General features: G+C 38.4%; 1 protein-coding gene across 1 annotated transcript in view; it reads right to left on the bottom strand.

Annotated features, from left to right (window-relative positions):
- Grpr (gastrin releasing peptide receptor) overlaps positions 1-23,200 on the bottom strand; it is a 39,397-nt gene extending 16,197 nt beyond the window's left edge. The window contains exon 1 of the mRNA XM_005316001.4: positions 22,323-23,200. Within this exon, the coding sequence (XP_005316058.1) occupies positions 22,323-22,735 (413 nt within the window). The 5' untranslated portion in view covers positions 22,736-23,200. The remainder of the gene's footprint in view (positions 1-22,322) is intronic.
- Positions 23,201-27,459: the final 4,259 nt, after the last annotated feature.

Genomic DNA, 27,459 nt, shown 5'->3' on the forward strand with positions numbered 1-27,459 from the left:
AGGATCCAGCATTTCAGCCCTTATTTGTCTATAATTATCTACTGAAGTGTGTCGGAATTGTTAAACAAAAATATTTTAAAACTTCCATTACAATTCAAATGTACACTACGTGGGGAAGACAGAGGTGAAGAAAAAAACAAAATGATCAGAATGGTCGCTAGGGTAACTGACACACTGTCTGCATTCAAATTAGAATCCTACCTAAAAAGATTTGACAAAACTATTAAACACTGGCCTTATTTTCTCCTGAGAATAACATGAAGTATTTCTCTGAAGAATTATTAACTGGCTTGTAAAAAAAACTACAACACACAGCAGTGGAATCTTATCTCCCTTTGAGCTATGGCTCTGCAAATGGAGAACTTTCTGACTTTTAGTGCACATCCAACAGTTATCTTTAAGTATGTAACCGATTACAGTCATCCTGTCCCGTTTCCTCTAAACTAAATCGCTCTAATGCTCTTTTCTACCTCTTCTTAATATAGCCTACTTTTCTCTGGGCTCTAATATGGACTTGGGATTCAGAGCAGAATCCTGGGAAGATGGCAGGATGGAAAGAACAAAAAAAAGAAAAGTAAAAACAATGAAATTAGAGAAAGAGGCAGAGGAAAGGAGAAGATGGGAGACAAAGGGAGAGGACAGAAGCGGTGGGGTGAGAAGAAAGAACCATCTGGCAATGCTCCTCTAGTTTAGAAGCACGGTTTCTCAGCTGACATATTTGTCTGGACCTTGTCAATGTACTTTGCTACCCAAGAGCAAGCTAGAGGAAGGGTAGCGAGTGGTTGCAGAGGAGTGGGGCACTTGAGAAAGTACACAACTCCTTTTCACTAAGAACTCTTTAAGATCCTTAGCAGGATCTAGCTAAGAAAGTAATAACCATTTTGGTGAAGGATGAACTTGCCATGCAAAAAATGTGCTTCCCAAGCTTGGGAGGCAGGGCAGAGTAGACATCAGCAGCACAAGGATACAGACCCTGAAAGCCAGTAGAGTTGACTTGATTCTAGCCCCTTGTTTCCTGGGAAATGATATCATGAACAAGGACAAGCATGTATCCATGTTAAACTTGAAAAACTTGTGAGCAGGGAGTTGAGTTCAATCTCTCTCTCCTATTGCAAAAGTCTCAACGCCACTTGCATTAGGCCAGAATAAAATATTCTTTGCCATAAAAAAAAAGATGATGAGCAAAATGATCCAAGCAGCTACCTAGTCTCAGATCCAGGGCAAAGGCACCCCTTGCTGCATTCCTATAGTTCTAATTGCACTAATTGGACATACCACTCAGTAAAAAGAAAGTGGGCATGCACCTACATTCTGAATGTGTTGATTTATAAATTGTATACATGTATTACTGTACTAATATATCATGCACAGTAAAACAGGCACCCTACATTTTTTACTTACTAAAAGAAAACAGAAGTCTTTGCAAAAATGGTTGATCCTATATCTGGAGTAGGAAATGTACAAGATGAACCTCAAACACTTTATTGTGCCAGTCAGAAAGGAAGTGCTGAATATAATGGATTCATGGCAAAGAACTTAGAAGGCATATTGAAAGATCTTCCTTGAAAAATTTAGGACAAGTTTAGCAGTAAACTAACAACAGTGGCAATGGATAACTCAGTGTATTTAAAATAATACACAAATCAATCCAGGAGCAGTGACACATGCCTATATTCCCAGCTACTCAGGAGGCTGAGGTAGGAGAATGGCAAGTTCAAGGCCAGCCTCAAAAACTCATCAAGACTCTCAGCAACTTAGCAAGGGTGAAGCTTAGGGCCTTGCTAAGTTGCTGAGGCTGGCTTTGAACTCACAATCCTCCTGTTTCAGCCTCTCAAGCTGCTGGTATTACAGGCATGGTCTCAATGTTATTTTTTTTAAATATTTTTATTACTTATTGATGGGCCTTTATTTATTTATATGTGGTGCTGAGACTCGAACCCAGTGCCTCGCACATACTAGGCAAGTGCTCTTCCACTGAGCCACAACCCCAGCACTCAACGTCATTTTTTAAAGAAAATATAGAAGTTACTATTCTACCTTGAAGGAGATTAAAGAGATAAAACAAATGAAATGCACAAGCCTTGATTTGACTTTTTATTTTTATTTATTTATTTTTAATATTTATTTTTTAATTTTAGGTGGACACAATATCTTTTTTTTAAAGAGAGAGAGAGAGAGAGAGAGAGAGAGAGAGAGAGAATTTTAATATTTATTTTTTAGTTTTCGGCAGACACAACATCTTTGTTGGTATGTGGTGCTGAGGATCGAACCCGGGCCGCACACATGCCACGCGAGCGCGCTACCGCTTGAGCCACATCCTCAGCCTGACTTTTGATTTTTAAAAAGAACCAATAAAAGATGTTTTGGCACAACAGAGAAAATTTGATTATGGTTACATATTAGGTGGTATTTAAAGAATTATTGTTAATTTCATTCAGTGTGATAATGACATTGAGTTTTTTTTTCCCTCAGGTAATATATACTATTATACTTAAGGGTGAAACTTTAGATGTTTGCCCCTTACTTTCCAAAGCTCAGCAAAACAAAACACAACGAATATATAAATACACATACACACACACCCCACACACACAGAACATACATTTAGAACAAAATCTAAGAAATGACAATTGTTGAATGTGAGTGGATATTGTAAAATGCAGAATTTTTTAAAAAATGAACTTTGTAAAATGCAAACTTTGAAATAATAGTGTGCATTTTATTAAAATAGTGTGCATTTTATTAAAATGATGTGCATTTTATTAAAATGATGTGATTGAATGTGTCATACCTGATTGGTGCCCAAGCCAGGAACAGAGGATGTGTCTTCTCTGTTATATTCATAATGTTCTCTTAGACTTTCAATTTTAATATCAGCTAAAATTTGTGGGATTTTGTTTGGATTTGTTTTGTTTCAGCAGGAATATTTTGGAGCCATTTATCAATTTGGGGATGTTAGTTTAATTAAAACTAGATTATGCACCAACATATATCAGTTGGCAAGGCCTTGCTATGAGCTGAAAGAGCCGGAAGGAGTTAAGAATGTCATCATTGTTGAGCCTCCTATGAGGTGAGACACCCATCGTGCTGCCTGTGCACCAGGCGATAAGACATCCTCTGATATAGAGTCAGTGATCCTCTGACACAGAGTCAAGTTGGACCCTATGTATTGCTAATGGTTAATTCATCCTTACATTTAAATAAAAAGCAATATAAATAGAAATCTTGACACTTTCTTCCCTTCTCTGATTTATAGGTCACACCTCTCTAGAAGCATGTGAGTCCCACTTGTCTGTTGTCCCAGAGGACTCTTTCTGGAAAATGTAGCCAAAGTTTCAGGAGTTTTTCTAGAGTTCTGTAGCAGAGACCCTTCTGTCTCAGGAGGAAGTGAGTTTTAAACTCAGTCCAAGGAAATACATCATGATCCATGTTCCATGATTACATGGAATCATACTTTTTCTTTCAAGAGATCAAAAGACAGATGCTGTATCCAGGCAGGACCATCTCTGACTAAAATTCTCAAGTTATCTATCAGGGAGGATATTATGTCCTGTACCTGTAGATGCCCACTAACTCCCTGAGAGGAGGCCCTGCTTTGGGGAGGAGAGAAGATATCAGTTATTCATTCTATAGTATGGTTTGAGGTCAATGCCATCACCTTCATGTGTGTATATAAAGTCCTACCTCCAAGTGTGGTAGGCAAGCTCTGTTTCCCAATAATAGACTTCTCTTTCTTCTGTAATCCAGCAGCTTGGGAGGCTGTGACAGAAGGATCATGAGTTCAAAGCCAGCCTCAGCAATAGCGAGGTGCTAAGCAACTCAGTGAGACCCTATCTCTAAGTAAAATACAAAATAGGACTGGGGATGTGGCTTAGTGGTCAAGTGTCCTTGAATTCAATTTCTGGTACCAAAAAAAAAAAAAAAAAGAAAAGAAAAGATATCTCTTTCTCTTTCCCTTTCTTTCTTTACCTACCTCCCTTCCTTCTCCTCCTCCTCCTCCTCCTCTTCCTCCTCCTCCTCCTTCTTCTTCTTTTCTCTCTCTCTCTCTCTCTCCACCTGTCTCTTTCTTTCTTCCCCCAACAAGTAGAAGGGACATTTGTAGGGGCAAGGGCTGCAGGCAACCAGATTTCTACATATTTACTTTCTTCCAAGTCTCACTTAGTAAATACTGTGTGCAAATTTCTTACACAGGTTACACAGGAATAAAACTATTTAGTACCTGGGTTTCAATTAGATTGATTCTACTAACAATAGTGACCACCACTGCTGTCATAGCTAAAACATATGGGAGACTTAACATGAATCAGGTACTGGGCTGTGAGCTTTGTTTAAATTACCACTTTTATCTTCACAACAATCCTATGTGGCTTGTACTAATGTTATTGCTTTTTTACAGATATGGAAACTGAGGCTAAGTAACTTATACAAGGCCATCAGTGCTAAGTATTGGAAACAGAGTTTGAGCCCATGCAGGATGACCTCTAGGCCTATCACCAGGTCATACAGCTTTCTACCACCATGGTCTTGTGATTGACTATGCAATCCATGATTTCTGATATTGGAAATAAGGAGGAAAAAATAAGGAAATTATCAGAAGATCTATCCTCCACCTGCTAGAGCCATGGTGAAAGCAGTGTATTCCTAAGCAGATATAAAATTCCTGTTCTTCCTTGAGTCTTATACTGAATGTTTATATATATATATATATATATAATAAAATAATATATTATCATATGATAATATGATATATAATTAACATATATTAATTAATATATTATATAATTATATAATGATATATTATACATAATTATATATCATTAATATATTATATATTATTATATATAATGATATAATAACAACAGTAATATATAATATATATATATTGCTGTTCCCTGTGGTCTGAGGCCTAGAGTGAAGCCAAGAGTGAGGTATCTTGGCTCTTTCATATATTCAGAGGCCTCAGAACCAAAAGGAGCCAAGGAGCCCTCTGAGTGGGACATTGGAGGGGAGATAAACAATGGCATCAGAGAAGGACTAGAAGCCAGCGGCTGGAAAGAGGCTAGAGAAAGAGCCACTGACACTGGGAAGGTTTCAGGAGTGAGGATACTGACTCTGGGATATGAGGGATATAGAAGCTTAGGAATAAAATGGAAAAGGAGGTGCAATCAATTGTGGGCCATCTTATGGCACTTTCACATAAAGTATTGGACAGCTATTGACCCTTGGGCCAAAAATGAGTTTTAGCAGGATGATCTGATTTCAAAGTTCAATGCTAATCCTGTGAGGGAGGCTGTCAGAAGGAGTATAAGCAGGATGAAACATTACACTTGCCAGTGGGTATGTTTAAAATGACAAAGGAAAAGCAGTTAACCCAAGTTAAATTTCAGTAGGTGTGCAAAGATCTTGGCACACGTTGTCATTGGAAGGCCATTCCTCAAAAATATTATGGAAGGAAGAATATATATTTATATCGTGTTAGACTTTTTCAGCAGTTTATGAGCCAAAAAGTTTAAAGAACTTTTATAGATCCCATTTGCAAATTATAGTTAGGCACTGTCTGCAATTACTCGACCGTGTAGCATGGAAGATACACAGAGAATAGGGAAAATTACAAAGATGGAGAAGAATCGCTCATGCTGTAGAGTGGAGAGAATAGATTCTGGGTCATAAATTGTTTTCATAAATTGTTATTCACCTCCACACAGAGTCTGAGGCAAGGATTTAGGTCAAGCAAGGGAGGGAATCCTAGGAAGCACAGGGAGGGAGTAAGGAAGTAAGACAGGGAAGAATTGGAAGCCAATAAAAAGGTACCACTGTAGGCAACTAGGGCACACTCTTGCTGAGTCTCCCTTGACATTAATCAGAATCTTCTGGAGAGACAAGGCTGTCAGATAAACCACTCGAGTTAAGCGTGAATTTTAGCTAAATAGCAAATTTCCCACCACCCAGTATTGGAACTTAAACTCAAGCCTCCTACATATTAGGCCTACTTCCTATCACTGAACTACATCCCAACTGGGGATCCCTGCAGAGACCCACACTGAGTACATTTCAGAGCTGTGTCATCAAGGAATGAGGTCATGGTATTTATTCAACTCTCCCCCACCCCTCTTTGAGAATTATCCTGGGTTGTTATTTCTAGGATACTCCAGCATGCTCTAAACCTTACATTGGCCCAGGGATGGACCTTGCAGAGAAACACAGGAAGTCTGGGACTGTAAGTGACCTTCAGGTGCCCTACGGGATAGGAACTCCACTTGCTATGTAAATTCTGCTGGTCCACTCAGTTTATGAATTATAGAGAGAAAGTAAAATATCTGAAGTGATTTTCAAATGTATTTCTTTTTTTCCAAATATATTTCAAATATATTTCAAATTTTTTTTCAAATATATTTCAAGTTCTTGGGAATAAAAACAGAATTTCAAAATTATCTTAATAAAATACATTATCATTTTTTTTCCACAAACAAGAATCATTAAAGCTCAAAAATACCATCATGGCATATGACTCATTGAATTTAATTATAAAAACTTGACGGCACTATATTTAAGTAAACTTCTGTGAGAGGTTTTATAAGTGGGACGATCCAACTTTATAGCTAACTGGGTCCACTGGCCTCAAGGTTGATCTGGGCAGTGTTGGGGAGGCATCACTGTGTAGTGAAGGATCCCAAAACGGGGAGAGGGAGGGTGAGACTGGATAAAGACTGGGAGCCTTGCATTCTACTTCTACTTTCATAATTAACATTTTTTTTTTGGTGGAAATATGCTGTTTCTCCATTTGTTTTTATTTTTATTTTTTTATTTAGCAAAAACTTACCTAGCATTTATTTTGGGTCTGGCACAACTCTCAACACTTACAAGAATCAACTTTTTTGCTGGGCACAGTGGCACATGCCTGTAATTCCAGTGACTCTGGAGGTTGAGGCAGGAGGATCAGAAGTTTGAGGCTAGCCTCAGCAACTTAGCAAGGCCCTGTCTCAAAATAGAAATTAAAATGATCTGGGGATGTAGCTCAGGGGTAAAACAGTGAGTTCAATCCTCAGTCCCCACCCCCATAAAGTCAATTTTTTAAATCCACATAATAATACCAGAAGATGGGTATTACTATTGTCATCTTATTTAATTTTACAGATGAAGAAACTGAGGCATGGAGAAGTAAATAACTTGCCCAGGGCCACATAGCCAAGAGTGGCAGGGCTGGGGCTTGAATAAAGGCTGCTGGCTCCTGAGTCCAGGCTTTAAACCATGAGATCTGAATACTTCCATTTGCTTCATCTGCAAAATGGAGTAATGGTAGCAATCTTACTTATTGTGATGGAAAGCTAACTGAGATGTTTCAAAACACTTTGGGAAACAGGGAGCACTATTTAAATAAAAGGTTATGGGGGCTGGGATTGTGGCTCAGGGGTAGAGTGCTTGCCTAGCATGCACAGGGCCCTGGGTTTGATCCTCAGCACCACATAAAAATAAATGAATGGAATAAAGGTATTGTATCCAACTACAACTAAAAAAGATAAATATTTAAAAAATATACATATTAAAAAATAAATAAAATGTTATGATTGCATTTCCTGGGAAGGATGAATGTCCACTAGAATGTCAACTGGTCAAGATTTTGATAACTACCTCTTGGCTCCCTTCTAAAAATAAATAGTAATCATGGTGATGGTATTCACATTCTTTTGACTAGGAATTCAAACATTGTATAAAGAAGTCAATGCATATTATTTCATTTCATCATTTGAACAGTCCTGTGATATATCAGAAGTAAATACTCGTATTTTAAATATTGGAAAACTGAGGCTTATAAGAGTGATTTACTGAAAGTCACTTAGCTGACAATGAGAAGATACAGAGCTCAAATTGAGACATCTCTTTAAATTCAACACTTTTGAATCCATTTCCACTATGAACAGTGCTCTTATTAGGGTTTAGATGTGAGTGTCCCCCAATAGCTCATGTATGAGATAATGCAAGAGAGTTCAGAAGTGAAATGATTGGGTTATAAGGGCCTTAACCTAATCAGCTCATTAATCCCCTGATAGGTATTAACTGGGCAGTAACTATAGGCTGGGAGGGCATGACTGACAGGTAGGTCACTGAGAATGTGCCTTTGGGGTTTATTTTGTCCATGGCAAGGGGAGAAGAATGTTTCTCTTTCTCTCTTTCTTTCTCCTTCCTGGTATCGTGTTCTGAGCTGTTTTCCTCCACTAAACTCTTCCGCCATGATGTTCTGCCTCATCTTGGGCCCAGAGCAATGGAGTCGTCCATCTATGGACTGAGACCTCTGAAACCATGAGCCCCAAATAAACTTTTCCTCCTTAAAATTGTTCTTGTCAGGTATTTTGGTCACAGCAGTGAAAAAGCTGACTAAAACAGCTTTACTAAATGTGACCCATCCCCAAAGCAGTAAACAAAACAAAACAAGAGAGCAAAAATAAAAATAAAAAGAAAGAAAGGAGGTATTATTTAAAGGGTACAGAGCTTCAGTTTAGGAAGCTGACAAAGTACTGGAAATGGATGGTGGTAACAGTTACACATTGGTGTAAATGTACTTAATGCTACTGAATTGTGCCCTTAAAAATGGCTAAAATAGTAAATTTTTCATTGTGTTGTATATTTTATCACAATAAAATTAAAGAAAGCAAAGAGTTTGTAACCATGCAAGCTTGGACTATCTTAAGAACCAACTGAAAAAGTTGCTATAAGTCAGCAAAGATATCAACAAGGTGGGTGGATGAGTTATTTGAAGGACTTTTTTCAGTTAAAAAATTGTCATAAAGTACAATGAGCTCACTATAAAAATTCAGACAGTAGAGAATTCTAAAAACTAAAAAACAACAACAAAAAATACAAGCATAATTCTTACTTGCGATGTTCTGATATATTGCCTTCCAATTTTTCCTCTGCCTTTTTGTACAGAATTGGGGGTATACAATTTTTCAGATTTTTCAAATGACCTATAATGTAAGCATTTCCTTGCCTCACACACATGCCCATGACCCCTCTAGCCAGAAGGCAGTGCTCTGCAGATGACAGCTAGCACCTCTGGGTGCCATGTCCTTCTAGGGAACCCTTTCAATTTTTTTCATTTAAACAACTGTAGACAGCACACAGGACGTAAGGCATGCCAGAAAGCATTCTTAAAGATCATTGTTTGAGCTGGGCATGGTGGTGCACACCTGTAATCAAAAGCAGTTTGGGAGGCTGAGACAGGAGGCTCATGAGTTCAAAGCCAGCCTCAGCAACTTAGCAAGGCTCTGAGCAACTCAGTGAGACCCCATCTCTAAATAAAATATAAAAAAGGACTGGGGATGTGGCTCAGTGGGTGAGTGCCCCTGAGTTCAATCCCCCGTACCAAAAAAAAAAAAAAAAAAAAAATCATTGCTTGACTCTTACCATTTCCTAATCATGTGCTATAGAACCTTCATCTCACCATTTAAAAATAGTGATTGGGATTACAGATGATCCAAAAAGCTAAGATGCATAACAAGACAGTGCCTTCTAACCACAAAGCCTTACAGATATAGAATGTTTATTTATAATATCCCCTAGTAAGTTTGTCCTACGTAACTGGACGGGGCCATGGATTCTTCTAGGTCCACTCTACTTAAATAGGAAAATCTCACTGTTAAATGACCAGAGTATGTGCATATGACACTGTATCAGGGACAGCAAACTAGGACTCACCAATTAAATCTAGTTTTTTGTCTGCTTTTGTGTGACCATGAGCTAGAAATAGTCTTTACATTTTAAAAGGTTGGGAAAAATCCAAAGAATAAAATTTTGTGATATATGAAATTCAAATCTCAATGTCCATAAGCAAAGCTTTAATGGCACACTGACATATTCATTTATTTATGCATTTCTATGGCTGCTTTCATGCCAAAAAGGCAGAATTAAGTGGTCACAATAGAGACCCACCGTATGGCCCACAAAGCTTAAAACATTTAGCATCTGGCCCTTTTCAGAAAAGTCTGCCTAGCTCAGGCCTATGTGCTCTGAATGTCTGAATGTGCATAATTTTGTCCCCTGTCTGTCTACGTCAAAGTTGTTTATTCCTTTTTTAAATGGAGGTAAACCCGCCCATCTCACCCAGTGCTGCCTGTTAAACTTATTAATTTGTGATAATGAAGACAATAGGCCACTGACCCCTGACGTTGGTCTTCCAGTACTAAGCACTCATTGCTCAGCATGCTTACTCAATTTATCAGCACATTTAAGTACTAATTTGGCATTTCAGGCTCTGCTTGGCACTATGAATATGAAAGTCCTTAGCCTCTGAGGATTTAAATCCAATTGGGAAAGGAAGGTACACTCAAGAAAAGCACTTAATGAAGGATACAATGACATTTGCATATTCCTTGTGAAGTCTCTTAGAAGAGATGATGCTAGATCAGCATACATAAAGTGCTATTATCACAGTATTATAGACAAATGAGCACATGTTTAATTACAAACCCGTTTTCCATGTAACTACAGAAGATAAAATGTATTAGTCATCAAGTACCATTTCTTTAACTTAAAGAAAAAGAAATTGGAGCCCAGGGAAGTCCCACAGCTAGTTAGCTGAGAACCAGACCTGGAGCATAGATCTCTGGATCTTTGAGCCAATGGCAATTTTCATATTTGACCATCATACTTTAGATTCTTAAGTCTTTTTATTTTTGTATTTTATTTTATTTTATTTTATTTTTGTTACTGGGGATTGAACTCAGGAGCACTTAACCACTCAACCGCATCCCCAGCCCTTTTTATTTTTTATTTTGAGACAGGGTTCTGCTAAGTCGCTGAGGCTGGCTGGACTTGAACTTTCAATCCTCCTGCCTCAGCCTCCTGAGCTGCTGGGATTACAGAGTGCCACCACGTGAGGCCTGAGTCTTTTTAAAGCACAAGTAAGAATAGTTAGAAGTAGATATTGATAATACTTGTCTTCATCATATAGTTAGTTCCCATATTCCCTAACCATCATTTTAACCTTTAATTTCACCTCTGTTGAAAATCTAAAAAAGAAATAATGCCAAATTCTCATTTTTCTACCCTTCTGCAATGTTTTCAACCATTTAAAGTAAGAGGAGACAAAAGATAATAATGAGATTCTTAAAAATCTATTCTGAGCTGGGTGCAATAGCTCCTGCCTATAATTCTGGCAACTCAGGAGACTGAGGCAGGCAAGATCCCAAGTTTGAGGCCACCCTCAGCAACTAAGCAAGACACTCAGTAATTTAGAGAGACTCTGTCTCAAAAATAAAAAGTAAAGTGGAGTGGGGATGTATCCCCTAGGCAAAACACCCCTAGCATCAATTCCCAGTACCAAATAAAATAAAATAAAATTCTGTTCTGATCACTTTATGTTTGGAACGTTGGGGATTAAATCCAAGATCTCATGCAAGATAGTAGGTACTTTACTGCTGAGCTATATCCCCAGCCCCCATTTATTTATTTTCCCACATGTTCTCTAGGGGAGACTACTGTGATATCTTTGTTTAATAATTTTCTACTGTCTTAAAAGTTGTGTTAAAGAACTTCTCATAACAGAGGTCTGACCCTGGTATGACATTGCCTAACTCAATTTAAGAAAAAAAGAAACATTGAAAAGCTTAAAATTGATCAGCAGTTCTTCCATTTACTTGTAGACAGCATAAGGAAATAAATGAGTCACTGAGACACATTATTGTCACAGTAAGTCCTTCTTAATAAATTTCTTTATGTGCACAAATTTGCATTTTTCCTCTACTTCTTTCCTGTATAACTTTTAGTTATTGCCATTGGCCAATTGGCCTGAGTACAATACAAGAAAAAAAGAAGGAAGGAAGGAAGGAAATAAGGGAGGAAGGAAGGGAATGAAGAAAAGAAGTTTAAAGAAACGTACCTTAGAACATTCTGTCTCTTTCCTTTCCATTGAATGTTCACTGTTATCCCTCATTGTATAACTGAATGTCAGTTCTAGCTCCTGCTTACTGGGGCTAAGAGTCCTGGACTAGTTTTGAAGATCGCAGAGGCTTTGATGTACCTACATGCTTGGCAGTGTCTGCTGCTACAGGCATCAGCTGAAATTTCTCACTTACTCATTTTGAAGTTAGCCAGAGCTCACTTCTCTGACTCTAAATTGCTAAGATCATCTGAGGCTCTGAATGCTGATCCCACAGGCCTGAGTAGGTACTTCCAAACTCCTCTTCAAAAGAACTAAGATGTGTGGAGTTTTCAATGGCAGCAGACCAGGTCTTAAGACAGGTGGTATGGGATTATCCCCTCCTGATAATGGTGACCTAGCTCGTTGCTGACCAAGTCTTCTGTACCGAAAAGTTAGAAAAAAATCTCTTTGAAAACATCAGTGAAACACCAAGGCAAACACAAGGCTATGACTACACAAGAAGCCAAAATTCTGGAGAGAAAGGAAGCTTGGAGATGAAACTATTATTCAGCATCATTTTCCCTTGAAGGCATTTACAGATTTCAAGCAACAGTAGAGAAACTAAGAGATGAACAGAATTTCTAGAAACTTTAGAGAGGGACAATAAGTAGAGTCCAGAGACCACCAAGTAGAGGATCCTAGGTTAACACTCCAGGTTTTAATTAAGATGCTGAAAGATGTAAACCTTATTAGTAGAGGAGAACCAACTAATCCTCACAAAGACCAAAGCCCAGCTGCCAATCTACTCAGTCTTTTTTAAAATATTTTTTTAGTGTTGATAGACCTTTATTTATTCCTTTATTTATATGTGGTGCTGAGGATTGAACCCAGTGCCTCACACATGCTAGGCAAGCGCTCTACCACTGAGCCACAATCCCAGTCCCCTACTCAGTATTTGTGTCAAATATCCTGCCACCTTCTAGCTGCAAGAGCAAAAACTCATCTTTCCCAAAGTTAATATCATTTAGAGCATCAAATCATCTACAATTCTTCATATGAAAAATTAAACTGTCAAACAAAAACTACCTGGCATACCAGGCAACAAAACAAAGTGGCCAAAAAACAAAAGGAAAATGATATAATAGAAACAGACTTATAGAGATTCTACATGTTAGAGTTTACCAGAGAGGGATTTTAAAATATATTGAGATGAATTGGAGAAATTAGACTACAAGACGGAACCATATGTAAATTCTAGAATTACAATCACAATAACTGAAAATAAGAATTAAATAGAAACTTCAGAAGCAGACTAGACATAGTTAAAGAGAGAATTAGTGAACTGAAAATGGTAAGACTGAAGTACAGTGAGAAAAAAGGATTAAAAATACAAAAAAAGGAAGTAGGAGATGCATGTGACATAGCAATATGATGTAATTAAATTGTGTTTTAAATTATTTTCAATGACAGAGGTCTTACACTAATATGAAATTACCTGCCTTAATAAAATAAAAAAGAATCAAAAGGGGTAAAAAGATTTAAGTTAACCTGTAGTTATTCTATTTATATGTGGATAGCATAAGGAAGGAGACAATGGAATAGGAGCAATATTTGAAGTAATAATAATCAAGAACTTTCCAAAACTGACTAAAAATCTTCAGGGCACAGATTAAAGAAATACTATGAATTCCAAGCAGGAATAATACAAAGAAAACCAACCCTATGTGCATCGTAGTAATACTACTGGAAACCAAAAATGAAAGAGAAAAAAATTTAAATCAGTTCCAAGGTGGGAAGGGGATTAATACTATTAAAGGAGCAACAATAAAACTGACATCTGACTTCACAGAGGAAATCAAAAGCCAATGAATGACAACTTCAAAATGCTGAAAGATAAGAATGCCCTCTTAGAATTCTATGCCCAGTGTAAATATCCTCCAAAGGCATATGAAGGAAAAAGGTTTTCAGGAAAACAATAACTGAGAAAATGTATCACTTTGAAACTTAACACTAAATGAAATACAGAACGGATTCTTTGAGTAGCTGTAACATGATCTCAGATGAAGCACAGAGATGTAGGAAGGAGCAGAGAACAATGGTAAAGGTAAATAAGTGAATGCACTTAAATCCAAATTTAAATCTAAAGGTAAACATGTGAGTAAATGTAAAGTAGATACAAAGAGTCAAAATAATGTCGTGTGGGTCTTAAAATACAAAAAGAATTAAAATATAGAACAAATAAAACAAAAAGTAGGAGAGAATTTTAAGTGTCTTATTAACTTTGTACTGTCTACAAGATTCTTTGTACTGTGTAGAAGATTCTAGTAAATTAAGTATACATATTGTAAAGTCTAGGGTAGTAACTAAAAGAATATTAAGAAAAGCTTGATAATTAACAACGGCATAGGTAGAAAGGGAGGAAAAAGATTATAAAAAGGGTGACACCAATAAAATCAAATAATAAGATGGTAGATTTAAATTTAAATATACAGGTAGAATTGAATTTATCAATGTTCGTATTTATAGGGCAGAAACCTGGAGCCAAATTACAAGTAGCAAATATATTTGTATAAATTCACTTGTGTTATGCATAACCACAAAATACCAACATTGATAAAGATAACAAAAAGCTCATAATGTGAAGACAGCCACACCAAGTAGGTTAATAAGTGTCATCAATTAAATGAGTACTTAAGATTACTCAAGGAACAAGAAAACTTGAAATGCTCTAAATTTTTACGGCCCATGTAAGAAAGAAACATTATAGTAATTGCTATGGCTTGAGTGTTGAAAACTCATGTTGAAATTTTATTTTCACTGTCACCGTACAGTGTTAAGAGGTGGGACCTTTAACAGGTAATTAGGTTATGAGGGCTCTGTGCTTGTGAGCAGATTAATGCCAGGAGCAGATTAGTTATATGAGAGCGCATTGTTATAATGCCAAGTTCAGTCCCCATTTCCTCTGTGTCTTGCTCAAGTTCACTTGCCCTTCTGCCATATTATGACACAGCATGAAGGCCCTCGCAGGATGCTAGCACCATGCTCTTGGTCTTCCCAGGCTCCAGAACCATGAACTAAATAAACTTGTATTGTTTATAATTTACCCAGTCTGTGTATTCTGTTATAGCAGCAAAAAAAAGACTAAGACAGTGGTTTTCTAAAATTTGATAATAATCCTAAACATTTATATAACATTACCAATAATAAGGCTTGAAGTTGAAAGCAAATTTTCCAACCTTTCATTAATAAAAAGACTATTTTAGTTTTAAAAAATGCAAGGCAACGATATACTCTTCTAATTTCTCTATAGAAGTGAATATTACTGGGGCTAGGAGTGTAGCTCAGTTGTAGAGTGCGTGCCTAGTTAGCATGCATGGGGCCTGGGGAGCAATCCTCAACACACAAATACGCAAAAGGAAGAGGAAGGAAGAAAAGAAGGAAGGAAAGAAGAAAGGCTATGGATGTGGCTCAGTAGTAGAGAGCTTGCCTAGCAAGGTCTCGGGTTCCATACCTAGCATAGTAGGAGAGCAAGAGGCGGGTAGGGAGCGAGAGTGGGGAGGCTGGGAGAGGGAAAATGGGAGGGAAGAAAGGATATTACAAAATCACAATACATTTAAAGAGAGACAAATGATGACTGACCCAAGATATTTAAGAAAACAAGTAGGACAGTTACTTAATAGGGTGACACCAATAAAATCAAATAATAAGATGGTAGATTTAAATTTAAATATACAGGTAGAATTGAATTAATTAATAGGTATTATGTTGTTCTGGATTTTGTGATGTTTCTGGAATTTATGAGTTTATTTAAATTAATAATGTATTATGATTCCTAAATCTGATGTATGCTTTCTAAATGATTTAAAACATTCTTATATATTTATATATAGTAATAGGGATTGAACCCAGGGGCACACTACCACTGAGCTACATCCCAGCCCTTCTTATTTTATTTTATTTTTATTTTGAGACAGGATCTCACTAAGTTGCCTAGTCTGACCTCAAACTTGCGATCCTCCTGCTTCAGCCTCTGGAGTTTCTGGGACTATGGCCATGTGCCACCATACCAGGTTAAACTTTCATTTCTTTTTTTGACATTTCATTCAAAATTTTACTTGTGTTTTCTTAAAAAGCACCCCCAGTTTTCATAAAACCTAGATTAGCTCTTGTCATCTGTGGTCAGAAGCATTATTCTAAGGCTGTACTCTGTTAACCATCAAAGAAAATGAACAATATGGGTTACAGTACACCAGGTTCACTTAATAGATCTACCAGAATTCATTCATTTCTTTATTCCTTTTTTCCTGCATCCATCCATTTATCTATTCAACAAAGATCTATTGAGCACCCACTATAGGTTAGGAACTATTCTAGTGTCAGAGAATATGTTCTTGAATGAGATAGTCTCCTACTTTTGGGAGCTTATATTCCAGTGGTAGAACATATAAAGTAAAGTATAATTCTGGATACTTACCTAAGAGAAATGAAGATATACACCCATATGAAAACTGTACATGAATGCTTATGCTGGATTTATTAATAATCACAAGAAATTGAAAATAACCCTAGTGCCCATCAACTGGGGAACAGACAAACTGCTATATCCATGCAAAGGAATACTACTAAGCAAAAAACAATGTGGATTAATTATATATGCAACATGAGTTGAATGATACTGCATGATATCATTCCTGTGAAATTCTAAAAAAAGATGAGTGGCCAAGAGTAGGGGGTAGAAAAAGGGGATAAATTATAGAAAAACATATGAGAATTGGGGGTGGGGGTGAGGGAAAGATTCTCTGTCTTGATTTGGTTGTGGTGGTGATGCAATTGAATAAGTTTGTCAAAATTCATAGAAATGGACATTTTAGAATTCACTGTGTATAAATTACACTCCAAAAAATATGAATAAAGAAAGAAAGAAAAGAAACTGGAGGATAGACTAATGTTGGTCATTCTGTTAGACTGAGTGGCCAAGGAAGACTTCTTATAGGAGGTGACTGATATTTAAGTGAACCTCTTCAAAGTCCCTTTGAATGACTGGGAGGTTAAAAAAAAAAAAAAAAAGTGGAGTGAAGGATTTCTTTTAAATTTTTTGTTCTGAAAAACATGTGTTTTAATTAAGGCAGAATTTATGCAACCTCACACACCAGGAGGATTTATAAGTACAAGAATGCAAATTTGGTCTATTTTTAAAGGATGTTATTGACAGGCACAGTTCAAAAAACCTCACCAGGGAGCCCTTTTCAGGCTACACTGTATGTTTCATGATCAAGTTTGTGCCTTTTTTTTTTTTTTGCCTCCATGCATAATAAGTTTCCAGAAATGATACTTAATTAATCACATAAAAGCCTGACACTTGAAAAGATAATGTGTGAGAGACGAGATCAAAGTTCTTCACTGCCCTTCTCTTCTGTAGCACTCCAGTTGACAGAGCCTTGCTGGGAAAACCCACTTCCACAGCACCTGCCCTCTGATGGCACTCAGAATCTGCTAGCAGCTGTGGTAGCTCCATTACTAAGGGGAGACTTGAGTTGAATTTCCTTCCAGAGAGTCAACAGAAGCCTCAGAAAAATCAAACTTTAGAGAAGTTATAACCTGGCAGCTCATGTAAACTGCTCCAGCTGAGGAACATTTTGGAAGGATGCTCTATAAGAAATTAAAATACATCTTCTCTTGGAAGAAAAGGGCCAATCTCTTTGGAATCAATGAAGCTGGAATTACAGTAAAGGAACCTTTTAAATCATGGGGTGACTCCTTCTGAGGAGATCACCCTGAAGTCCCTTAGGGTTTCAGAACAGTCTGGTTTGGAGTCTGTAGCTCCCATTGTCCAGAGCAGAGACATTGAAGCAGACTTTGTTTTGATAGCTTCTGAAGAAAAGTTTTGGGTTCCTCTGAAGGAATGAGAAGAGGAATGTTCTAGTTTGTCTTGCCTCTGATTTTGCTGTGAGGGTTAAATTCCTGCCAACTTCTAGCTGGTGGATTTTTTACCATTTTGTCACTGCTCAAACATCAATCAAGCCATAGCTAATGGCACTTGTATTTTAAGTAGGGTGAGTCAGGGTATCCCTGAAGACAGACTCCATGGAGCTTCCCTTATGATTAAGGAAGTAGAAAACACACCTGTAAAAGGGACATAGTGGTACCAAGCAGGATAGATTTGATAACTAATGAACAATATAGGTAATAGTATCTTGGGAAAAGGAAAAAAATCAATGAAAGCGAAAAATAGGAGAACCATGCCTTGACAGATTGATAAGATTTGGGGAGATGGAAAGAGTAGGGCCTAACCCATCATGGAGGGGAAAAAGAGGTCAGAGACAGGAGAAGTCTGGAGGTACGTGTGGGAGACAGTAAGAGGAGTTTGGATAGCTCAGTGTCTATTCTGGCAAGTTCTGGGACAAGGGAATAATAGATGGAAGAGGGTCAGCAAAAGAGAATGGAAATATCAGAAAGAAGACCTGGAAAGTGGACCCTTTCTCATGTATTCTTCAGTAAGTCTCAAAACCTCATCAATGGGATGCCCAAATTCCCCAAGTCTGTGGTTGGAGATGGTATTGGGCTCCTTGATTTCTTCCCTCTTCCTGTGTGGGAGTCTTCAATAGAATGTCTTTAACAGACAAGAGGAGCCTGAGCTACTGGGAGGCATTGATAGTTGAGGAATTCCTCCTGTGCTCTGTGAGACAAGAGCAGCAAACATAGATCCTGGGAAAGAGATTTGGAACTCAAGGCACAGAGTAAACTCTCTTCTGCCCTGTCTGGTAGAACTTTCTGATGGGGATGTTCTGAATTTGTGCTGTCCAGTTGAGTGGCCACTAGCCCGTGTGGCTGCCAACCATTTCACACGTGGCTTGCATGACCACGACACTGAATTCTATAATGAACTATATAAGAAATCTCTGCCCTCAACATTTTTAATAATCTACCTAAAATTTTAAAGCAATGAATATATGAGAGAATTTTTTAAAAGATAAAGTGAAATGCTTCAAAACAGCAAGATAAAACATGTCACAAGATGATTTGTGTCTCAGATAATAAGTGTCATATTTAGGGAAGGGTGAGGAAATTTGAGATAGAATGAGCTAACATAGGGCTTTAAGGAGAAAGGTTAAGCCAAATTTTGAAGGAAGCAAAATGACAGATACAAATCATAAGATTTTGGAATTAGAAGGGATCATAGAAATAATCTAATTCAAATCCATCATTTTATGGCTGATTCAACTAAGGCCAGAGAGTTAAGTGACTTGTTCCCATTTCCTCATCTGGATAGTAGTGGCAGAAAAATGTCTAAAATGCAGATCTGTTGATGCTCATCCAAGCCCACATGGGATAAGGAGTAGAGTCTTATAGTTAGGAAAGGAGAAAGTGTTCTGAAATGAATCAGTGAAGCCATGTCTCTGAGGACGTTTTCTGTGTGTAAGAGCAGAAAACATAGGGGAGGGGGAAATATTAAAGGGGCTTGCAAACCTGCAATTAATCAGTTATGCAAATCCCAGAATTGCAATTTCTGAAGTCTCCCTTTGACACAGGGACAATGACATAAACTTTTCTAGAAAAATGCTGTTCTTCTCATCCTGACAAAGACTCAAGTTGACCTGAAGAAGGGGAGAACTGGCATTGACTGCCAATCTATAGAGGGCAGGGTTGGATGTTATCACTACAGGTCCTCAGAAACCCTGATTCGGTAGATTTAGGAATTTATAGGGTTTTAAAGTGCCCCTATGATTCTCGTGATCATCTAGTATGAAGGATATTCTGATTTACCCCTTTACCAATCTATCAAATATAGACTACCACTTTGGAAAACTGACAATGTTTACTAAATGCATGTCTCTAGGATCCAGCATTACACACCCAGACATATACTCTTGTGTCCCCCAAAAGGCATACATAAGAATATCCAGATTATTATAATCCCAAACCAGAAACAATCCTGTATCCATCAGTATTAGAATGGAAAAAAAAATTGATGTATATTCATCCCATGGAAACCTACACACAATTAAAGAGAACAAGCCACTGTTACATGCACCAATAAGAATAAATACAGAAATAATGATAAGCATAAGAAGCCAGACACAAAAGAACAGTCACTACACAATTCCATTTATATGAGATTAAAGAATTGGCATAAATAATCTAATGATTAACCAGGAAGGGCCTAAGAGACACTCTAGGGGTCCTGAACTCTTCTATATCTCAATCGGATAGTGGTTATGCAGATATATAGACATGTAAAAATGTGTCAAGCTTTCAACTTGTTGAGTTTACTGTGTATATAGATTACACCTTGTGGAAAAGAAAAGATACAGAATTTGCACTGTCAACCTCACAAGGTTGTAATAAGAACCCCACAGTTTGTTGGGCGCAGTGGTGCATGCATGTATCCCAAGACTCAGAAGGCTGAGGCAGAAGGATCACAAGTTCAAGGCCAGTTCCGGCAACTTAGTAAGACCCTAACTCAAAATCAAAAATTAAAAGGGCTAAGAATATGGCTAAGTGATTAAGCAGCCTAGGTTCAATCCTTGGTACTAAAAGAATCCCATAGCTTTTTGAAATAGACACGTAGAGTCTGCTATTCTTTAACAAGTTCAATAATGATCCTTCTCCTTGAAGCCAGTTACATGTACTACCTGTGATCCAGGTGACCCAACAGCTTTCTGAAGTTCAGCAAAACATACAAAGTTGGTTGCATGGGAGCTCACAGTCACTTCTGAGCTTGGAAAGGACACATAGTAACTGTAAACTGACTGAGGACACACTGCAGCTGCCGGCATGTGCTTCCGAAAGAGCTTTCTCATTCTGCTGATGGGGGGGGGGAGGTCCCTGCAGCTGCATCTTTGCATTCTGTGCCCCCACTTTCCTCTCTGTTTCCCTCCCCCGGAAGACAGTAAACACCATCTGTATCACTGCATTCAGCAACCCGGAAACCAAAATCTCTTTTTCCCATCAAGAAAATTACCCTCATCCTGAAGTGCTCCTGGCCATGGGTAACCAGCCACACAGTTTCTGCCAGCTACAAAGTTTGCCGGCTCTGAATTTACCCTGAAACCGTCTGTGGCCACTAGTACCTGATGTGCAATTGTGCAGGGTAAGAATAAGGTGAAGGTAAGTGAGAGAGTAGGCGCAAGGCCCTCATTACTTACTTTTTCAGTCTTTGAAAATGTGCTGAGCGGTGTACTTCAGGCAGCTAAGTATAAACACATGTCTACAAACACTGATAACACTATCTTTATTTGTCCATTATTCAACAAAGCTAGCTCACCTGAGGACTGTTTGTTCCTCTACAAAATGAGAATCCAGTGCCACATGTATTAAAATGTGGGACATTTTTTTTTCAGAGTATAAACTTTTAAAGGCAGTTTCCACACCTTTTCTGGTATACTCTCAAGTCCTAGGGTTTCTTTAACATATAACATAAAGTTGATTTTAAGATAAAACTATATAGTCTGATTCATTGTATCGGTTTTTCTGAGTTTGACCATTTAGTTTATGCCGTGTCTGATTTTCAGAAGCCAGGAATACATAAGACATGTTCAGCAATTTGTGTGAACAACCTGCAGGTATTTCCTGAGTTGTGAATTCAAGCAAGTATTTTTTGTTTTAGCAAGATAGATGTTTGATAAATGTTCAAGAATGAAAATGAATTTTTTCAAGAGGGAAGAAATGTAAATTTTTTATGCAGTATGATCACACAAGCAATACCATCCATGAATATGTCTATTTCCTAGAATAAAACCCTATGCTGGACTCCCTCTTCATCCCTCACCCCTGAAAAACCCCAAGGAGAGTGCATATCAATAAAGATTTTAAAATTAGGAGTCAGCCTTGAATAGATCTTTATCCAGAAGGAAAAAACCAAGAAAACCAATACTGTTCAATTCCATTGAAAAGAGACTTAGAAAAGCAGCACACAACTCTTCAGTCACAGAAAGCCAAATACAAAATCAGCTGTGAGAAAAGTTAAACTGTCTGAGGAAAATGAATTTCAAAGAAATGAGCCTTATTTTCTCCTCTTCGTTATTTCTCAAAGAATATTTTGACGAAGTACCCTGAGATTTTTCTGTTCTCTGAAGTTTTTCAATTGCTACTAAGAAAACATTCACCTGAGGTTGAAACTATGGGGCGTGATCATCTTTCTTACTGGCCAATTAATTCTGCAGGAAGGGAGAAATTAGGAAAAGGTAATGACTGGTCTCCAGAAAATGCACCTCAATCTTAATGCTCACAAATTTCCCTCCCCCCTCGTTTGTCTCCTGTCTCTCTATTCACTCACTTTTCTTTCTTAAACCAACAAGTCAAACTCAAGAAGTAATTCCCAGAGCAAAAACATACCTGGCAGGGAATCTGAGTTTGAATAAAACTTCCTATTGTGCACACAGCTCTGTCTGTCATGACATGGGAGTTGTTTCCTGAAACATCTACCACCCCAGGACAGCATGCAACTTTCAGCCAGTCTGCTTACCTGTCTGCCGACAGTGCTGTGAGTGTGAAGACAGACACCCCGACCGAGGTTAGCTGTATAAAGGGGATCAGCTTGCAGCCAATCCTGCCAAATAGCCATCTGTCAGCCAGGTACCTGCTGGCATCAACAGGAGCACACGTTACCAGGAGGAGCAGGTCTCCCAAAGCCAGACTGGAGATGAACAGGTTCGGCACATTTCTCATGGACTTGACTGTACAGAAGATCTTGATCAGAGTGATGTTGCCAATGAGGCCTATCAGGATGATAACCCCATAAATTGCGGGGATGACATACAGGATCCCCGGGTGGAACCAGTCGTCATTCACAGGGAGATCCATGCTGTTACTGGAGGCATTGCAGTTTGTGAAATTGTCCACTTTCAAGTTCAGAAGTAAACAATTGTTTGGATCCATCTCTAGACTTCTTCTCACCTAAAAGTGCCCTGAAGATGCTGTTTCTTAACTTTTGATGTTGCTGTAAGGTGAAGATGAGGATGAGATCTAGTCTGGCCTCTTTATCTTCTTTAATAAAAATTCCCTAAGTGTGTAGATACTATGGTATTCAAAACTGTCACTATTTTGATGCTGGAACTGCTCTGGCCTTTTCGTAACCAGTGCAGTACACCTCAATCAAACAAGTTAACAACAAAAACTCAGTCCAAAGAAAGGCTTAGCATGAAGCCCACTCTGTCTCAGCTCTATCTATCTCCATCCTAGTCTGAGACTCCCCGGCTACAGTGAATCAAGAACTTTTGGCCTGCTGTTTTCACACTGCATTTCCTGTCTTTCCTGATATTTAGAACCTGAAGGTTTAAAGTGGGTAGAAAAAAACTGCACTGGGAAAGTCTCAAATCCTATAGGCAGGATGCTTTGCACGTCACCGGCTTCACCAGCAAACAGCAGCTCTCCTGAGCGGAGGCTCTGAAGAGGAACCAGACCACGTATAGACAGAGAATGCCAGCCCCCTACTGGACACTGCGATCACTGCCCAGCCGCCCGCTCTCTGCAAATGAGAACCAACCAGCAAACCGCAGTTCCTACGTGGCTTAACACATACCTTTGGCTTCTCTTTTAAGCACGCAGAACCTATGGTAGGTGCTTAATGAACGTTGCTGGCACTTTGCAAAAACGTTGGAAATATTTCCCACACTATCTCCATGAACTCAGATGGGATTCGTAGCCCATTTCCCCCCACTTTTCTGATACATTAGAATGGCATGTTAGGGCTGCTCTAAAAGGAGGTCTGTGAATTCAAATCCCAGAGATGCACGGGGCGTCTGGCGTGAGCTGTCCAGCTCAGCCTTCTTGGAAAGGGGACTGCTACTGAGAAACGCACACAGGACTCATACCTTGAACCTCCAAAGACAGACATCTGGGAAGACCAAAAGCACAATGCACACATGCTCTTTCCTGGCGATTTGCCAAGCCCTTCCTGTTATTTGCCAGCTGTATCCTTAACTCTCAAAGATCAATAGTCTTTTCCAGAAAATTGTGGGTTTTTTCCCCCTCATGTGATCTAAAAATTATATGAATTGGCATGTTGATGTAGCTATTTGCATTTTTTAATTGAATGCTTGCTACGTTTTATAGCAAACTTCCTCTTAAACCCTGAGTGGGAAATAAAGAACTATAAAAGATTTACAGATTCTCCCAAGGAATTAGGGGGGAGGATGGGGTAGTGGAAAGAAATAAGTAAGAGTTAAAAGAATGGTAGGAAAGATTTCATTAAGGAAATACTATCAGAATCAGACTTAGGCCCTTAGCCAACAACTTATAAATATATCGTAAGAGTATATCTTCAAGACTTATGTGAAGCCAGTTCTTCCAGGACCCATTAGGAATAAAGAAACTTGTACTTGTTACCCTGCCAGGGCCCACCAGAAAGCTTCCAAGAGTATTGTCATGAATATTTCTGGTGGCAGGTTACAACAGCAAGATGGCTGCCATGCTTCTTCTGTAAATATGAAATACTCCTTTTAGCCAACAGTAGGAAGACTGATGCTACATGGCTGGCGGTAGAAGATTCTCAGTGGAGCTCCATCATTAGCAATGAGTCAATAACCATGAGCCTATTGGTGTCAATCAGTTGCCAGCTGTATGACTTAATGATACAGTACGTGGACTCTGCTTCAATCCTGGGTCTCTCATTTACTACCTTTGGTAAGTTAGTATCTTAAGGTTCAGGTTTCTCATTTGTAGGGTGGGGATAATTTGTGAAGCTAAATGAAATGATTCCTGTTAAGATAGAATAGTACAGGGTGTAGTGGTGCACACCTCTAAACCCAGCAACTCAGAAGCTGAGGAAGGAGGATCACAAGTTCAAGGCCAGCCTCAGCAACTTAGCAAGACTCTGTCTCAAAAATAATAATAAAAATATTAAAAGTACTAAAGGACTGGGGGTGTACGTCAGTGGTAAAACACCTCTCAGTTCAAGCTCCAGTATATTTAAAAAAAAAGAATAGCATTTGGTCTATAGTAAGTGTCCAATTAATATTAGCCGCTTATTATTATTACTGCAATTATTACTTTGGAATTGAGGGGAAACAGTTTATTTTGGAAAAGGTCAGAAGAGTAATTGCTCTCAGATCAACAAGCAAGGGGTTCTATTTATACTAGTGAATCAACAACTCCTCTATTCATTTGAAAAAAATTTTTTCATCATCTACAGTTGCCAGACACTGCATTGGAGGCTGAGAAAAATAATGTGATGATATGTACACCAGCAGCTCATGAACCCCATGCCCTTTCTAGAATGCAGTACCTATGTTTTCTTCAGGAAAGGTGACAATTGACCTCAAAGGTTGAGTCAGTGTTTGGAAATTGAGATGGTGATGGATCCTGCATTTTTTTTAAATGCTTATTTTTTAGTTGTAGTTGGACACAATACTTTTATTTTATTTATTTTTATGTGGTGCTGAGGATCGAACCCAGGGCCTCACACGTGCCAGGCGACTGCTCTACCACAGAGCCACAACCCCAGTCCAGATCCTGCATTCTTATTAAGAAGTTTGGTAAAGAGTTTTGGTTCACAAAGACTTTTTCTGGAAACTGTTTCTCTTTATTTCTTTAGCTACCTTTGTGTGTTGAGTCAGCCTCGGTTCTTAAATCCAATTGGGCAATTAGTGTTTCTTCCCATGTAAGTTAAGCAGATGCTGATCGATGTTGATTCCTCACAGCTGATGTTAGGATTCTGTGTTCCACAGCACTATAGAATGTTCTAATGGCATTTTAGGAGTGAAGGGTATATTGAAGTTTGACACCTCATATTTTCTGAGATCAAAGATGGTTTAAAAGGCTAATTAGAAAATTTCAATGTCATTTCCACTAATTAGCTATACTGATTCTTTCCATCCCTACCATTATGTGTCACCTTCCTGCAGAACACCAAACATTCTCTGACCTTTGCTTAGCTTTGTATTTAGTGACAAGTTATGAGAAAGCCTGTGACTTGTGAAAATGACATGAAACAAATAGAATAAGAGTCCCTGTCCTGAGGGATTCCGGTTTCTGAATTGAATTGGAGGGTGACTCAGCATCTTTTCTTACGTGTTGGGGACCGGATACACTTTTATTTCAGCCAATAGAATCACATTTTTCCATTTTCCCAGAAAAGCAGATTTTCTGTGAGACTTAATATGGGGATGGGGCGCTGACTTGCTAAAGTTAAGGAGGATGGGTAGATTTAATGGGATGGAAGAGAGTAGAAACGAAGTCTCTTCCCTCTAACTTGGTGAAGCAAAAATATGCATTAATTGGGTATGATTAATTATAGAGTGGGTAGAATTTGAAAGTAGAGCTACAAGAAAGAAAAGGGTATGCTCTGAAATCTGCTTGAGAGACAGTCTCCCTGTAACAAAGGTTTGGAAGGGAGTGAAAATGAGAAATAAAAGATCTTGGATCTGTTGGGTAAGACTGCATTTAAGGTTTTAGGTTAAAGTTTATCTTATAAGATACAGTTCTTTAAAAAAAATATTCATTAAGATTTATTGAGGTGCTTTATAAATATATAAACTCTGGGATCCTAGCCCAGATCTACTGAGTTGGAATCTCCAGGGATAAAACCCCCAAATCAGTATTTTTCATTAGGTCTCCAGGGGATTCCAGCACTGTGTTATACTGGGGACCAGTGATGTAGGCAGTGTGTGATTCAAGGATTCTGACAACATGACAGCACCTGTTCTGGTCTTCCTGCTGAGAAAGATGGTAAATAAGAAAACATATTTAAGAGTTTGATGCTATGGGCTCTTGCTACCCAAAATGTGGTCTGTGAGTCAGCAGTATGGACATGACCTGAGAGCATGTTACAAATATAGAATTTTGGCTGAATGTGGTGGTACACACCTATATAATCCTAGCTACTCAGGAGGCTGAGGCAAGAGGATCACAAGTTCAAGGCCAGACTGGGCAACTAAGCAAGACCCTGTCTCAAAATGAAAAGGGCTGGAGATACAGCTCAGTGGTCAATCCTCATGACCACACACCCCCTTCAAAAAAAAAAATGTCTAGACAGGTACTAGGAACAGATGGGAAATTGGAATCTCAAGTTCAGAATGGAACCAACAACTGAAAAATTTCAAAGCTAAATTAAGAACCGTTGAATTGGAGTTTTTTAATATCCCTGATAGTGGCTGAGAATTGTCCCAAGCTATATGGCAGGTAAGTTGTTTTTGCTACAACACAGAGGCAACAATCCCATCACAGGAAATACAGGCAATGGAGAAGCCCAGGATGGCAATTTTCTCAGGGTTTGTCACTCAGAGAATAAAGAAGGACAAGAGGGAAGTCACTCTAGAAGGAAATGCCGAAGCTGGTTTATATTGAGTTTGCTCTATGAACAAGGGGATGTAAGTCCACCAGTGGAATTGAGAGGTGAAATCAGAAGGCAGAGGGTAAAAAATGAAGAGGACCCACAAAACTCGAAAGTTGAATGACACACAATTTAAATGTATAGTAAAAAGATTGGTGGAGAATTGAGTGAAGTTAGGCTTTGAGAAGGTCATGTGGTTAAATTCAGTGGGTACCGAGCATGATTTCATTATTAGATTTGTGACAGTATCGTGGAGAAGCTGCTAAAAAGATTGCAGCAACCCCCACTTGAGAAGAATCAGAGATGTCAAATTTTAGTCCTGCAGCAGAAA

This window comes from Ictidomys tridecemlineatus, chromosome X (genome assembly GCF_052094955.1).
Source record: "Ictidomys tridecemlineatus isolate mIctTri1 chromosome X, mIctTri1.hap1, whole genome shotgun sequence".
NCBI lineage: Eukaryota > Metazoa > Chordata > Mammalia > Rodentia > Sciuridae > Ictidomys > Ictidomys tridecemlineatus.